Below are 13,769 nucleotides of genomic sequence, written 5' to 3' on the forward strand. Positions count from 1 at the left end.
AAACATGAGTGCATACAGGCATGCACACATACACACACACTAATGAACAAATTAACACATTGAATACCCTGCAGTTGATTTGAAGATCGAATATAAAACACATAATTTTGAATTATGAATGTAATTTATTATTAATAACAAATTTTAAAATAGCAATAATAACAACAATAACCTATCATTACTGTGATTATTATTATGATTATTTCAGCGTATGAGAGCATTACATAGCCTGCAGCGTTCCACAGAAAGTATACTACATTTCCCATGATGCTGCGCATATGAGTAACAGGAAGTGTTTCGGTTAGTCTCTCACCAAATTTTAAACTGCACGGACGTTCACGCGTTTATAATTCAGCTAAGACACAAAGGTAAAAACGAATATTTTCTTTAAAACGTGCTAGTTAATATATCGCTATTATTTATTGACAGAATTATAGCCAGAAATGACAAACATACACGGAAACCTGAGTGCCGCAATGTCTTGTCAGGGGTTTTACGTGTCCTGGAGTGGATTTGAAAGGTCATGGTTTCTGATAAAAACAATAATGTTAGATTATTTTGTAGGAAAATAACGATCCAGTGTCTTGAAACCCTTAATGGCTTTCGAGCGCTCGTGACCATGTACGTGGTGGCTTTATTTCAGTCGATTAGGCGTTTATGTCATTGTGCCTATATAAATAGCTTTTAAGTTATGAATGAACTGGACAAATATTGAAGGAAGGCATTGTACTTAGTGAATAGAGTATGGGGTTATTGCAGAGGGAAATAAACACCAGTGCAAGTGCAAACAATTTTTCATGCTTTTCCTTTTGTGTGTTTGTGTTTTTTTAATAAAGAGAGAAGCCATCTTAACCAGGAATGAAACAAGAATATCAAGACCTGATTTTGGAAGCCACGGGAGCAGAGGCTTTGCTTATTGGTGACAAAATTCAGACCCTTTGGAGTGGCTATGGGGAGATTGTTAGGGTTCACTTGGAAGGCTGCGACCGCCCCTCAGTCATTGTCAAGCATGTGGTGTTTCCCCAGAAGTCCGCACACCCTGGAGGCTGGAACACAGACCTGTCTCACCTGCGCAAGGTGAGGTCCTACCAGGTGGAGACTCACTGGTATCAGAACTACTCCACCGACAGTGGGTGCCGGGTGCCTGTCTGTTTGGCTGCCCGTTCCTTTGGGGATGAGCAGCTGATCGTCCTGGAGGACCTGGACGTGGCGGGTTTCGACCAACGGAGGACCAAAGTTGGTATCAAGGAGATGAAAGCGTGTCTACGCTGGCTAGCCCACTTCCATGCCCGCTTCCTTGGCATCGCCCCAGAGGGACTCTGGCCAATAGGGACCTACTGGCACCTGGAGACACGCCCAGATGAGCTGGAGGCCATGGCAGACCAAGATCTGAAAGCTGCAGCAGGCAAAATTGACCAGATACTCAACAGCTGCCGTTTCAAGACCATCGTCCATGGCGACGCCAAGCTGGCTAACTTTTGCTTCTCCAGGCAGGGGTCAGAGGTCGCGGCAGTGGACTTCCAGTATGTGGGCGGAGGCTGTGGTATGAAGGATCTTGTCTACTTCTTGGGAAGCTGCTTGGAGGAAAAGGAATGTGAGAAACAAGTGCCCGACCTCCTGGACTACTACTTCCTGGAGCTGAGGGGTGCGGTGGGTGACCAGGTGAATGTTGATGAGCTGGAGGCGGAATGGCGCGAGATGTTTGCCTATGCCTGGACAGACTTCCACCGCTTCCTGCTGGGCTGGATGCCCGGGCACCGCAAGATCAACAAGTACAGCAAGAGGCTGACCAGAGAGGTCTTGCGCAAACTCTGACTTTGGCTCATTGTCCTGTAATCACAGCACACATCACATTCTGCTCACCTTAAATGTATTTGGAGGTCTTGAGAGGGGGAATTGGCAGACTGACAGTCCGAATTAAACTTTATTGTTGTTGTGTCCACTGTGAACATTGGCTGAGGCTTTCTCATGCTGTTGTTGTGAAAACCACTGCTTGCATGTTTATGAAACCTGCCAGGTCACAGATGACTCTCTTGAAGGGTCATTCAGGTGTCAGACAGGATCCATACTGGCTACACACCTGATGTTATTCACTTGAGACCCAGTGCTAAGGTGAAGATGTGATTGTTTTTATGTGTATTACTGTGGTTTCCTGTGGTTTGTAATATGTGCTTCCTCTGCTGCTGTTAATGTGATTTTTGTTTGGATCTTGTTCAGTGACAGGCCTAACGTAAGTCTTCCATTTATAAAGGAAAGCACATCTGTAGCATGCTGTTTGTTGTCTCAGTGTTGTGAGATTGATGCTGTTGTGAGAAGAAGGTAAGAAATTGATTATTTGTATACACTCATTCCAGATCCATGTAATTAAAGAGAGCTCTGAGTCTATGTCAGTTAGAATGTTTTTTCACTTGCTGGATGATGTCAAATCAAGGGTTCAGGCCACATTTCCATGGCATTCAGAGTCACAGAAACCAGGCCTGAACAGGAAATGCATTTCCACTCTGCAGCCATCTTCCTGAAACTGAAGCCACTGGGTACCAATAAGCCAGCCTTTCATCCTGTGTGTGCGCCGTTTTATCTTCTACCACAGCTGCATTCAGTGACATTGTGATAGAGTCCCACCCTTTGCACTGATTGCCACATGGCCACATCCCCTTATAAGAAGACGTCAGGAAAATCACAGATTGATTACAGGTCTTTGTTTTGGAAGTATTTGTTTTGGAGTACATGATCTACAAATGTGCAAAATATAAAAGTATAGCATTGCACAGCCGAAACATAGTGAGACACCCCTGTGTTTATGAGTCACAACAAGTATAGGCTCTTGGTGATGATAAACAGACTAGATAATTGCATCGTACAACAGATTATGCAATCACAACACACAATGTCACAATCATGAGGATGCTGTTTAACAAAGAGCCCATTAGAGTAAATACTATGGCCCCAATTCAGCCCTCCCAACAGAGGCCCCTGGGGTACTACCTTGATCTTTGTAAATATATTTTACATTTAAAATATAAATTGCTCTTATTTAAATTATTAGGGTTAAAGGTGTATTCAATTTCTAAATTATGATGAGGCTAATAGATTTAAACATGTCTGCGTTGTGCCTTCGTTGTGATATGTAGCCTAATATTTTGTGATAGAACAGAAATGTGAAACATTTGTAAAACGGTGCTTTTGTCGGCATTTAGCACGCTAAATATGTCACAAATCGGTCAGAAGAACATCTATGTACCAGCTCTAAGGAAAACATAATTTACGTATATTCATATACTCCCAGTACGCTGATGTTTGAGAAGTCAGTTGCAGCTATTACTGTACCATCGCGCAATCCAGGGTAACAAATGTTAGTTTTTGCATCATTCCCCGTCTTGGGACGTCACAACGCAAAGGTGAATTTAGTTCATTAGGGAGAATGCGCAGTGCGTTTTCGTAGGGTTGGCAAAGCGGCTTCTGTTTCTACGCGCAATACGCTTCTAGAGAAGAAAACGCTGGTTATGGCAGAAATTTAAATAAGTTGAGAGGTTTTGAAGCATAATTGGTGTTTCGGTAGTTTGTTTTCCTCCAACAGCTGATTATGGACTGTGAATCGGACAGGGTGACGTTGTATCCGGTGCTACGCCTGGCTCCATCTTGTACGATAACAAGTCGGGGAGTGGACCTGGCTGTCAAGGAGCAATAATGAAAATCAAGCGAAAGTTTACAACCTGACAGGTGAGCATTGATAGTGGTGGTCTATACTGGTAAGTGGCAGTGTACTGTTTGACCAACCACAGATTGGCGTTCTTATTTGTATTTATTTGCACCATACAGCTTGCTAGCTAACGTTAGCTTGCTAACTCGCTGCTAGTCTTTGTGGTGTATTGACCACAGCTTTCCTGCCAGGCATTACTAGCTAAGCTGACTAATTACAGTAGAAAGGTAAACGTATGTGGGACAGTTATATTCCCAGGATAAAAAATATCTTATGAAGAAACTCGGTATGCAAGATAGTTAAATTTGATCCCACTCTTAGCTGAAGTAACTGGCTAGCTACGCAGCCATTGCCAACAAATTGCCTGATAAAAATTCCTTCAGCTTGTTGTTGATCAGTGAGCTGGTACTAGCCCCTTACATTAATTTCACGCGGGTTAAAACTAATACTAGCTAGCTTAAGTTAAAGAGTTAAAAAGGAGACCTGCAGAAGCTGCATTTTACAGTGGCTGTCTGTGGCGTGCTGTTGCTGTTTTGATAATTTGATCATACTACAAGCTATGGCATCTAACAAGACAAGGCATGTGTTTGATACTTTTCCAAATTAATACTCGTGTCTAGGCCATGACTCATTAAAGATGTATGTTTTATTAGAGAAGATTTAACGTTAACGCTACAATCTTGGTTTTCCTGCTAACATAATCTAGCTTCCAAAATAGGAATCAGTGGGAAATATGCAGTTGACAGGTAACTAGAAAACTACCAGGAAAATGGGTTGGTTAACATTCAGTATAAAGGGACACGGGGCTAGTCTAGCTAAGTGATTTGCTAACGTTACGAACTGAATGCTGGTTTTCTAATACGCAAGTTAAGTACTGTTCTAACGTTACCAGTACATAGGACGCATCATAAAACTGGGATTGCTTTGAAAATAAAATACAGATGCACTAATGTATTGATCATTGCTACTCACCAGAGAATTTACTAACCAATTTGTCTCGCAAACTAGGGGAAACTATTCAGAATAGTTAACCTTTCAGATAAATATAGACAGTCCAAATGTTCTGTCCTGTGAAACAGCCCCCAAATAACCACAGTTGTTTTGCTGAATATTGTGGGTTTTATTTGAGTGTACTGGTGCTATATTGCTCAATGTTATGGAGCTGTGTTTATCCCAGAATTGCCCTCATGACTCCCTCTGTCTCTGATTACCCCAGCTAGATAGCAGACAGCACTCCTCCAAACGGAAACCATTCTCAAGAGACTTTCTTGTGCCCCATGTGCTTCAACCAATGAGAGAACTCTGTTCTTCAAGGAGAAACTCAGTCAGTTCCCTCTCAGTGTGGATCCCCCTTGTTGGCCCAGGTCTCTTGGTGGCACTGACTTTGGAGAGTATTTGAAGGAATCTACCAGAATAAAGGCCACAGAGAAGCGAGTGCAGCTAAAAAGAACTGCCCTGTCCCACTGTTGAAGGTGGGGGCTCTTACTATGAAACATGGACCAAGGTGCAGTTGACAGCCCTGTCATCCTCATCATCAAGGCACCCAACCAGAAGTACGATGATCAGACTATAAACTGTTTCCTCAACTGGACAGTCGGGAAGTTAAAAACGCACCTCTCTAATGTGTATCCCAGCAAGCCGGTGAGTAGGAGTGGTGCCATGGGTTTGGGCTGTGAGAATGAATTGGTGTAGGGTGTGTGCAGCTATGGAGGTGCGAAAGAGGTTTACACACAGCGGTTCCATAAGAGCCGCAGCTGAAATGACCCAGAAGCTCAGAAAAGGAGGAGGCTAATCCTGGATCAGAGAAGCTGTGCTGGAGTGTCTGGTCAGCAAAATATCTCAGCTGGGAGTGTGTGTGTGTGTGTGTGTGTGTGTGCATGTGCATGTGCATGTGTGTGTGTGTGTGTGAGTGTATGTGTGAGGGAGAGAGAAAGCTAGCTGTATGCCTGTGGTTATATCAATCAACCTGTGCCTGGATGTCTGTATGTGTGCATTACTGCGTATGTATGTCTGTCTGCATGGCTGTACAGGCCAGCACAGTGTAGTGCATCCCAGCTGTACGTGACACAAAACAGTACAGCAGGCTAGGCAGATGAACGGCCTTATGTAACTCCATTTTGCATTGGGTGTGCTGTAAAATGAAAAGCAGTTTAATGAATACCTGTTTTTTTAGCTAGCAGGAATGAGAGAGGTACAGTATGATGGTGTTCCTGGGGGAGTAAAACTGCAGCAAATGATCATTACTCAAGATTAAAGAAGGAATCTTGTTTTGTTTAATATTAACAGCTGGATTAAGTTTTAATGGCATGCCTTGTTTCCAGAGTTCCAGTGTCTCCGTATTGCAATATCTGTCATTGATATGCCTGAGCTGTATGTCAGCTGTGCCTGGGAAAAGCTTATCAGTGAGAAATCAAACTGAATATAACTAGAAGAACTGAAAAATAAAACCACTTGAATAATGGATGGCTATGACTGCAAAATGGTCCTGACTGGAATGTGTTCTAGTTTCACACCCAATAGCGAGTGATTGCAAAGCTTCAGTCAGAGTGAGTTCGTTTTTGTATGGGCTTATCCCGCTTAAATAATCTGTGCACATCAGATGCTGCAGTTAAGCAATTATTGGACATTTTTTTGGGCAGATCCTCCTGCCAGGTAAGCTTTCAGTGTGGTGAGTTATGGTAATATCAACCACATTTACAAACCACAATTCAAAAAAACTCTCACCACTTCACATTGGTGGGAGGGAAAGAATAACTCACCGGAAGCAGCCTTGTGTGTACGCTCACCCTTGGTGAACAACATCCATTTTGCACTGACCACGAATGAGCTGAAGTAAAGAGGGAGGCATATTTAATCAGTCGGTTAAACTTAAGGAATGACTACATGGTCAGATTGAAAGTACTGGTTTGGGGCACTGGGCGTCATCCTACTCTTTGTACTGAATGCCATGAGATCTTTTGTGGTCTTAGTGAGGCAGGACCATGGTTTAACCTTTATCATGAATGCCTTCCATGGCAGTGTCCCCATCCCTGCTTTTCTGCTTGGTCCAGAAAGAAGTCTTCCTATTGGTCCACCAACACCACATCCAGCAGCAGCCTGGTTTTTTTCCCTTCAGAGAACTATCCCAGCACCACTAGATCTCTCCTGTTTGAGATGTAGCTACAGGGTGGTGCGGTGGCTGCAATTTCCATAGTTCCAGATGCAAGACTCCCTGTCTTTCAGACCTTCTCTGGTCATGAGGGAGGGAAAGTTCACGATTTGTTACGAACCATGTTGTCCAAAAGGAACAGTATTTCTACCACGAAAACTTGAAATCCATTCCTTTCAGGCTCCTCATAAAATTCCACAGATTCCTGTGTCACAGTGCTGTATGTGGAAGCAGTTGGGTGAGAAAGGGACAGAGTGTATTTTAGGAAGCATGGCTCTCGCACAGTACCTCTGTTCTCAGGGTGTCATTATCATCATTTCCTTCTTCACTCCCAGCTCTACTGTCATCATCACAATCATAATAATATTAATAATAACCACCGCCACCATCATCATCACCATTGCTGTCATCCTTGTGGCAGGGAAGCCGCTTCGGTTGGAGTGATGTCATTGGCAGTTTGGTAATGATGCCGTTTCCATGTCATGGAGGACCGAGACTCAAGCACACATTCTGAATAGCCTCCAATTAAAAGACCCTCTGAAATGAATTTCCCTGGAGAGGGGAAACTTGTTGGAGCAGTAGGGTGTGTTGCCATGGCAGGGTGGGCCACTGCTTTACTTAGCTGGAACTGTTTCCTCTGTGGATGAAACTGATTGTTATTACTATGACCACTTCCCCCGTTCTGTTTGCCACAAACCTGCTTTTTTCCCAGTGCCTGTTTAAACTTGTGTTTAAATACAGTATTAGAGGCATGTGTCACATGGTCAATAAGAATGTGTGTTTGCATTTGTTCTGTAGTTGTCAAAGGATCAGAGGTTGGTGTACTCTGGACGGCTTCTCCTGGATCACCTGCAACTGAGAGACATCCTGAGAAAGGTATTTTATCCTACTGATGAGTCATAGAGGTTAATACATCTTATTGTACACATGGGGTGGTACCAGAATCTCATTCTTAGTATCTTTTTGTACACGGATACTAGGAACTCATCAAATTACACAGAGATACTAGGATCTCATCAAATTACACACAGAGATTTTGGGATTTCACAAGATTGCACACAGATGCTAGGATCTCATCAAATTGCACTCATAGATTCTAGGATTTTATTAGATTACACACAGAGATACCAGGATCTCATCAAATTATGCACAGAGATACTAGGATTTTATCAGATTACACACAGATATTCTGGGATTTCATAAGATTACACACCAATAGATGCCAGTATCTCATCAGATGAGTTGTAAGTACCCACCAACATTATTTTTCACAACCTTTGCTATCAAGCGTTAAACGTACTAAAGTGTATCAGAGTTTGATTTTGCACAGGGGGTGTTCCCCTTTAAGAGCATGATTTGGCAGGAAAGGCAGATGTGTATAGACCTGTTCCACTCGCTCTCTGGTACAATAGCACTTCTGGCAGAGTAAGCATCATGAGGCTTGCATTGTCACTGAACTCCAGCAGCTTCTCTCAGGTGGGCCCCATGATTTGCACCGACAGCATTGACACAAGAACATGGTTAGATGTGACGATGGATTCGCACCATTCGTCTGTTGACCATTAGCGCTAGAAGGCATGTGCATATCTCCCTCTACATAATGACTTAAGGTGCTGTCACTAAGCCACTGTGTTCCCTTTACAAATTGATTTTAATCATTTTTGTTATCCAATAAAGCATCATAATGGTGTCAATCTCAAAATAAAAATGACTGAATTCAGAATGCTGCATGAATTTTTTGTGCTTCCTTGGTTAAAAGTTTGATTGAATGAACTCCTAATGAGGATAAAATACCAGTGCAATGTTATAGTGGGAGAGTGATGTTTCTCTCAGAAGTGGTAAATTTAAATTAGCAGATATATGCAGGCATAAGTCCTAATTTTGAATCCTTCTATGTTCAGTCAAGGTATTTTCTTTTCTCATCCTGCAGCAAGATGAGTATCACATGGTCCACCTCGTGTGTGCCTCTCGAAGTCCCCCTGCATCCCCCTGCCCCCCTACTGGCACACGGACGCACACAACCTCTGACCCTGAGACTCCTGTGAGTATCACCCACTGACCCGCAAAAACATCAGCTGTATCATAACTAACAGCGGCCACTCTCTTTAGGGAAACGCAAGAGAGATGCACTGCTTTTAAGGATAAAATTGTGCTGAAGGGGAGGGTATTGTTTTAAAAATGTGTATGTGCTTTATTTTCTCAACCTAAACCCAAAATAACATGTTAGCTGGTTATTGCCTCAAGATACATTTTGTTGCAGTGCATTGTGGGAAATGTCACAGCATTATGTACATGGCATTTGACCCATGTGACCAATGAAACCTAGAAAACTCATTGAAGTGCTTGGACACCCGATGCCCTCTGCTGTAGGAGCTGCACTTAAGCCCTGTACTGGTGACCACATGCCTCTACATTGTTCTGCTGAATCCTCTGAGTGCCTGCAAAGGCCTCTGATTGGTCCTTCTGTCCTCTCACCCAGAGTTCTGACAGCCCCGCATCCTCCTCCTCGGCCACGCCTACCACAGACAGTACGCCTGCCTCCTCAGTGGGGAACCCTGATGGGCTGAGACATCGTGGTGGCCACGCCCACAGCCCCGCCTACCCAAACTTCATGCAAGGGTGAGTCCTGTCCCGAGATCAAATGATTTTATCTTCTCTATGACCGGCGTGCCTCAGGATTTGATGGGCATGTCGCAAGATTTATGTTGGGAAGTGTTATATGCATTAGACTCTGATGTGCGTCTGTGTGTCTTGTGCAGGCACTTAGGGGACCAGTTTCCTGTGCAGCAGGGGATGCCCGCGGGCTTCCCGGCCTACCCCGCGTACAACCCCATGCAGGTGCTGTGGTGGCAGCAGGCGTACGCGCGGCACTACTACATGCAGTAGTGAGTCCCTCTCAGACGCTCGCTCCGCACGGCTCCACGTGCACGAACACTCACAGAACTGTTATTCATAAGACCCGCACTCTGCGGCCTAATCCCACTCAGCCTGTCCAGAGCCCTTCCATTCAGCAGCCAGTCATTTGCACACGGACGCGTAGCGTTAGCGGCTGCCGGGGCCTGGATGGCGTGCTCCTGACGAGCGCCAGGGGAGGAGAGGATTTAGAGGGATACGAGCGGTTTCATTACAGACAGTCATTCCCACTCACACCAAACACTGCTCTCGCTGACAGCGCGTGCCGTTTGTACCGTACAACAGCCAGCGCTGCGCTCCCACCACTCCAGGCCAACACCAGAATATTTATAGTGCTATAATTAGAGAAGTAATACAGCGCTCTGCAGGGCTCCCTTTTTAGGAGCATTTGCTCCTGGAAATCGATGTCTGCTAACTGGAAAAATAATTCAAGAGCACATCTACTAATTGGAGTCCATTAGTGTGCTTCTAAATTTTGTACCTTGGTGCTCATTGGAAAAAATGTTAGCCTAGAGCCCTGTAATCATATATTTTAAGAACATTCTTCAGAAAACATTTTTCCAAGCCACATTGACTTCTAGTACACGTTTACTTGACTGTTCTGATGTAATGGTTTAGCTTGAAGAGCCTTCCGGAGTTCCACTGCAGGTCTTTTTGGTTCTCATCTAATCTATTATTCACATTCCCCCTGTTTCTCTGCTGACTGATTTGTGTTGAGCAGGGTCTCTGTGTGGTCAGTGGTCAGTAATGTGTTGTGAAACGAAACTTGTGTTTCTATTTTAGGAGTGTAACTGTAGATGTTTATTCCACTGATGAGGGGAGTCGGGACGTCTCAGTGTTGCACTTTTGACACTGCAGCACACAGAGAGAGGGCCGGTAAAAGAGAGGGGCAACTTTGTTTTTTTGAACACCGTCTTTGAAGTGGTTGAAGCAGCTCAGGGTTATACGTTACTCATTTGTTCTCTCTTGTTCTTGCTACCTTTCTTTTTCTCCCCTTTACTCTATCCCCCTCTCCTCCCTCCTCCCTCTTTCTCTCTCCCTCTCTCTCTTTCTCTCTCTCCACACAGCCATGCAGCAGTGGCCTCCTCCCAGACTCCCAGCCCCACCATCCCCCCCACTGCTTTCCTGCCCCCTGTGCCCTCCCTGTCACATCAGCAACCAGCCCAGCCCAACGACCCGCCCCCCGTGGGTCCTAACCCCGCCCCCGCGCCAGCCCCAGCCCCAGCCCCTGCCCCTGCCCCTGCCCCCGCTCCCGAAGAGCACCCTGCCAACCCCAACATCCAGATGAATGCCCAGGGTGGCGCCCTGCTGAACGAGGATGAGCTGAATCGCGATTGGCTGGACTGGATATACACGGTGTCGCGCGCCGCCATCCTGCTCAGCATCGTCTACTTCTACTCCTCCTTCAGCCGCTTCGTCATGGTGATCGGCGCCATGCTGCTGGTGTACCTGTGAGTGCTGCGCTCCTTCAGAGCTCCCCCATCCCACATACGGTCTGCGCTTACACACACGGGCAGCCATTCGGGCTCAAATGCAGGTTTACTGTGCATTTTTCCCTCTGGGAGGTGTCTGTTCAGAAGTGCTGCTACTATAGTGCAGTAAATGACTGCTCTCCTCCCTCAATCTCTCTCATTTTCTCTATTTCTCTTTGTCTCCCCTCATCCCCCGCCCCGTCCCCCTTCCTCTCTCGGTCCCTCCCCCGCAGACACCAGGTCGGCTGGTTCCCCTTCCGCCCAGATCTCCAGAACCTTGGGGGAGCAGAGGGAAACGAGGATGACCATGAGGCAGATCGTCATGACGACGTCCAGGAAATGGTGATTCCTTAAATTTTAAATAGTCAGATATCAGATTCTACTCTCTCCCTCTATTCACCCACCCATGTGGACTCTCTGAACATTGACCCTTGACCCTTGTTCCCAGACTGGAGGTGCTGGCTTTCATTTTCACTCTTTCCAGGCTACAGCACAATGACAATCCTCACATTTAGATGAATAACAGCACAGGATTCAGAGCTCTTGAATATAGCAGAAAATTAGAATAATCCCAGAGATAATTTAAAGAGCTCGTTTAAATGGATCAGTTTGCATTGCACCCTTTCAGGAGCACATCATGGACGAGGGGCTAGAGGAAGACGAAGGCGACGGTGGAGAGGAAGGCCCCGGAGACCCTGCCAACGGGGGCCCCCAGTACCCCGGATTTCTGGCCTCGACCTGGTCCTTCATCACCACCTTCTTCACCTCACTAATCCCCGAGGGGCCCCCCCAGCCTGCCAACTGAACATGGGGGGAGTCACGGCAACACTAGACCACGTCAATATGCGTAGGACACAGCAGCAAATCAAAAAGAGCCATCTCCGGACTCTTTCTGCCAATCATTACCAATGGTCCGGTGATCTGTGAAAAGCCACATTTATCTTTATTCTTGGTGGAAGTTTTGAGTTATGCAGCTCCTCAGAAACAGTGGGGGGATCAGATATTGATTGAGAAGGTAATTGTCTTCCATTTAAAATATAACACAGGCTCTCATAGTTTGATTAGCAAAAAAAAGAAAAACTAAATAAAGAAAACACAGAACACAAGAACACACACCAAAGCTTTGTTGTCTAAATGTGTGTGTAAACAATTCAGTGGACTTGAGTGTATTTTTTTTTTTCTTCCTCAGTGTGTATAAATGCAAGCATTTATTTACTTGTATAAATATATATATACATCTCAGTGCATAATGACCAGGATTGCTTTGGTTGAGAGAAGCTTTTTTGAATAAAAATCCAGTTCTGGTTTTATTTTGTGGCGGTGCATGTGTCATTGTGGGGAAGAGTGGTAAGGGAAAGCCAGCATTGTCCCCCTCTCTGTTTCTGTTGGGATGGTGCAGATGTGCAAGCCTAGAATAGAGAATTACCTGCAGCTACTTGCCATTCTGCACGTTCGTGATGCTTGTGGCACCAGGCTCATGCAGCTATATTTCAGTCAACGGAGTCCCCTCTGCAAGACAGTACAAGTATATGGAGTGTAGAGGTACAGAGTTACAGGTATATCACACATCAACCTTTTGAAAGACATGCTGGAAGTTCATTAAGTCCTGATGCAAGTAACCACCCCCCAGCTGTTATTCTGCCCTCAATGTCACCAGCTTCTGAAAGACCAATTCATATAAGTTAATAAGAACTAGAAAGTGAAAATTGGCGGTACATTTTTTCCCTCTTTTTGCTCTCAACGTAATCTGGATCAGACACTAGGTTATTCTGCGGTGTCAGATTTTTGGCCTCTTGGCGAGCTGGATTATATTTGGCCTACTGGCTAATAAGTAGTTTGGCTACTCTAATGGCACGCTAGAAATGAAGAGTTCTGTTGTCTTCACATATAGGCGGCATTTAAAATGTCCCCTCACCGGTATCAGGAGCAGATTTCTACCTACAGAATATGCAGCGAATGCGCTAATTAACATGGTAGTGTGCAGTAATACAGAATTCGGGACAAGAAATCAAGAAAGAAACCATAATACAAAATAGTTCAATAATGAGAATAGCCTAATACTGAGTTTATGGTACATGTTTCTCCAGAAACCTTTTTTTTTTAGCATAAACTTGTCAAGCTTGGAATCAGCCAATCAAATTTGGCAGGCATTCTATGTATGTAATATTAGACTGTTTCCTATGGTGCAGGCAATGACATCACTGCACTCAAAATAAAGTGAACAAAAGAAAATTTGATATTTAAGTTTGGAAAAGTGAATTAAAAACTCCAGAAAATATTCTATTCCCTGAGCTAAGTTTGGTCAGTGAATTTGCCCCTGCAAATGAAGTAGGCTATTTTATGAATTATGTGTTTGGTGGGGCACGGTGGTGCAGTGGGTAACACAGTCCTTTCTGTGTGAAGTTTGTATGTTTTCCCTGTGTTTGTGTGAGTTTTCTCCAGGTACTCCAGTTTCATCCCCCCCCGTGACCGAACAAGCAGTTTAGATGATGGATAGGTGGGTTGATGCTTTTGCTGGTGCACTTGCACAATGAAG

The 13,769-nt window shown here is 44.7% G+C and overlaps 2 protein-coding genes across 5 annotated transcripts; both read left to right on the forward strand.

Annotated features, from left to right (window-relative positions):
* The first annotated feature begins 226 nt into the window (after positions 1–226).
* pkdc (protein kinase-like domain containing) lies at positions 227–2,385 on the forward strand. Its single transcript, XM_064343452.1, has 2 exons — positions 227–368; positions 837–2,385. Exon 2 carries the CDS (start codon positions 859–861, stop codon positions 1,813–1,815), a length of 957 nt encoding a protein of 318 aa, XP_064199522.1. The 5' UTR covers positions 227–368; positions 837–858; the 3' UTR covers positions 1,816–2,385.
* Positions 2,386–3,386: 1,001 nt separating this feature from the next.
* On the forward strand, positions 3,387–12,543 carry herpud2 (HERPUD family member 2). Of its 4 annotated transcripts, none has more exons than XM_064343427.1 (9): positions 3,387–3,749; positions 4,917–5,341; positions 7,647–7,724; positions 8,779–8,889; positions 9,328–9,467; positions 9,608–9,733; positions 10,829–11,212; positions 11,467–11,575; positions 11,862–12,543. In XM_064343427.1, exons 2-9 carry the CDS (start codon positions 5,195–5,197, stop codon positions 12,036–12,038), a joined length of 1,272 nt encoding a protein of 423 aa, XP_064199497.1. In that variant the 5' UTR covers positions 3,387–3,749; positions 4,917–5,194; the 3' UTR covers positions 12,039–12,543. The 4 variants fall into 4 exon arrangements, with proteins under 4 accessions (XP_064199497.1, XP_064199507.1, XP_064199477.1 ...); XM_064343437.1 differs by having other exon boundaries at positions 4,921–5,341; XM_064343407.1 differs by having other exon boundaries at positions 3,387–3,720.
* Positions 12,544–13,769: the final 1,226 nt, after the last annotated feature.

This window comes from Anguilla rostrata, chromosome 1 (assembly GCF_018555375.3).
Source record: "Anguilla rostrata isolate EN2019 chromosome 1, ASM1855537v3, whole genome shotgun sequence".
Classification (NCBI taxonomy): Eukaryota; Metazoa; Chordata; class Actinopteri; order Anguilliformes; family Anguillidae; genus Anguilla; species Anguilla rostrata.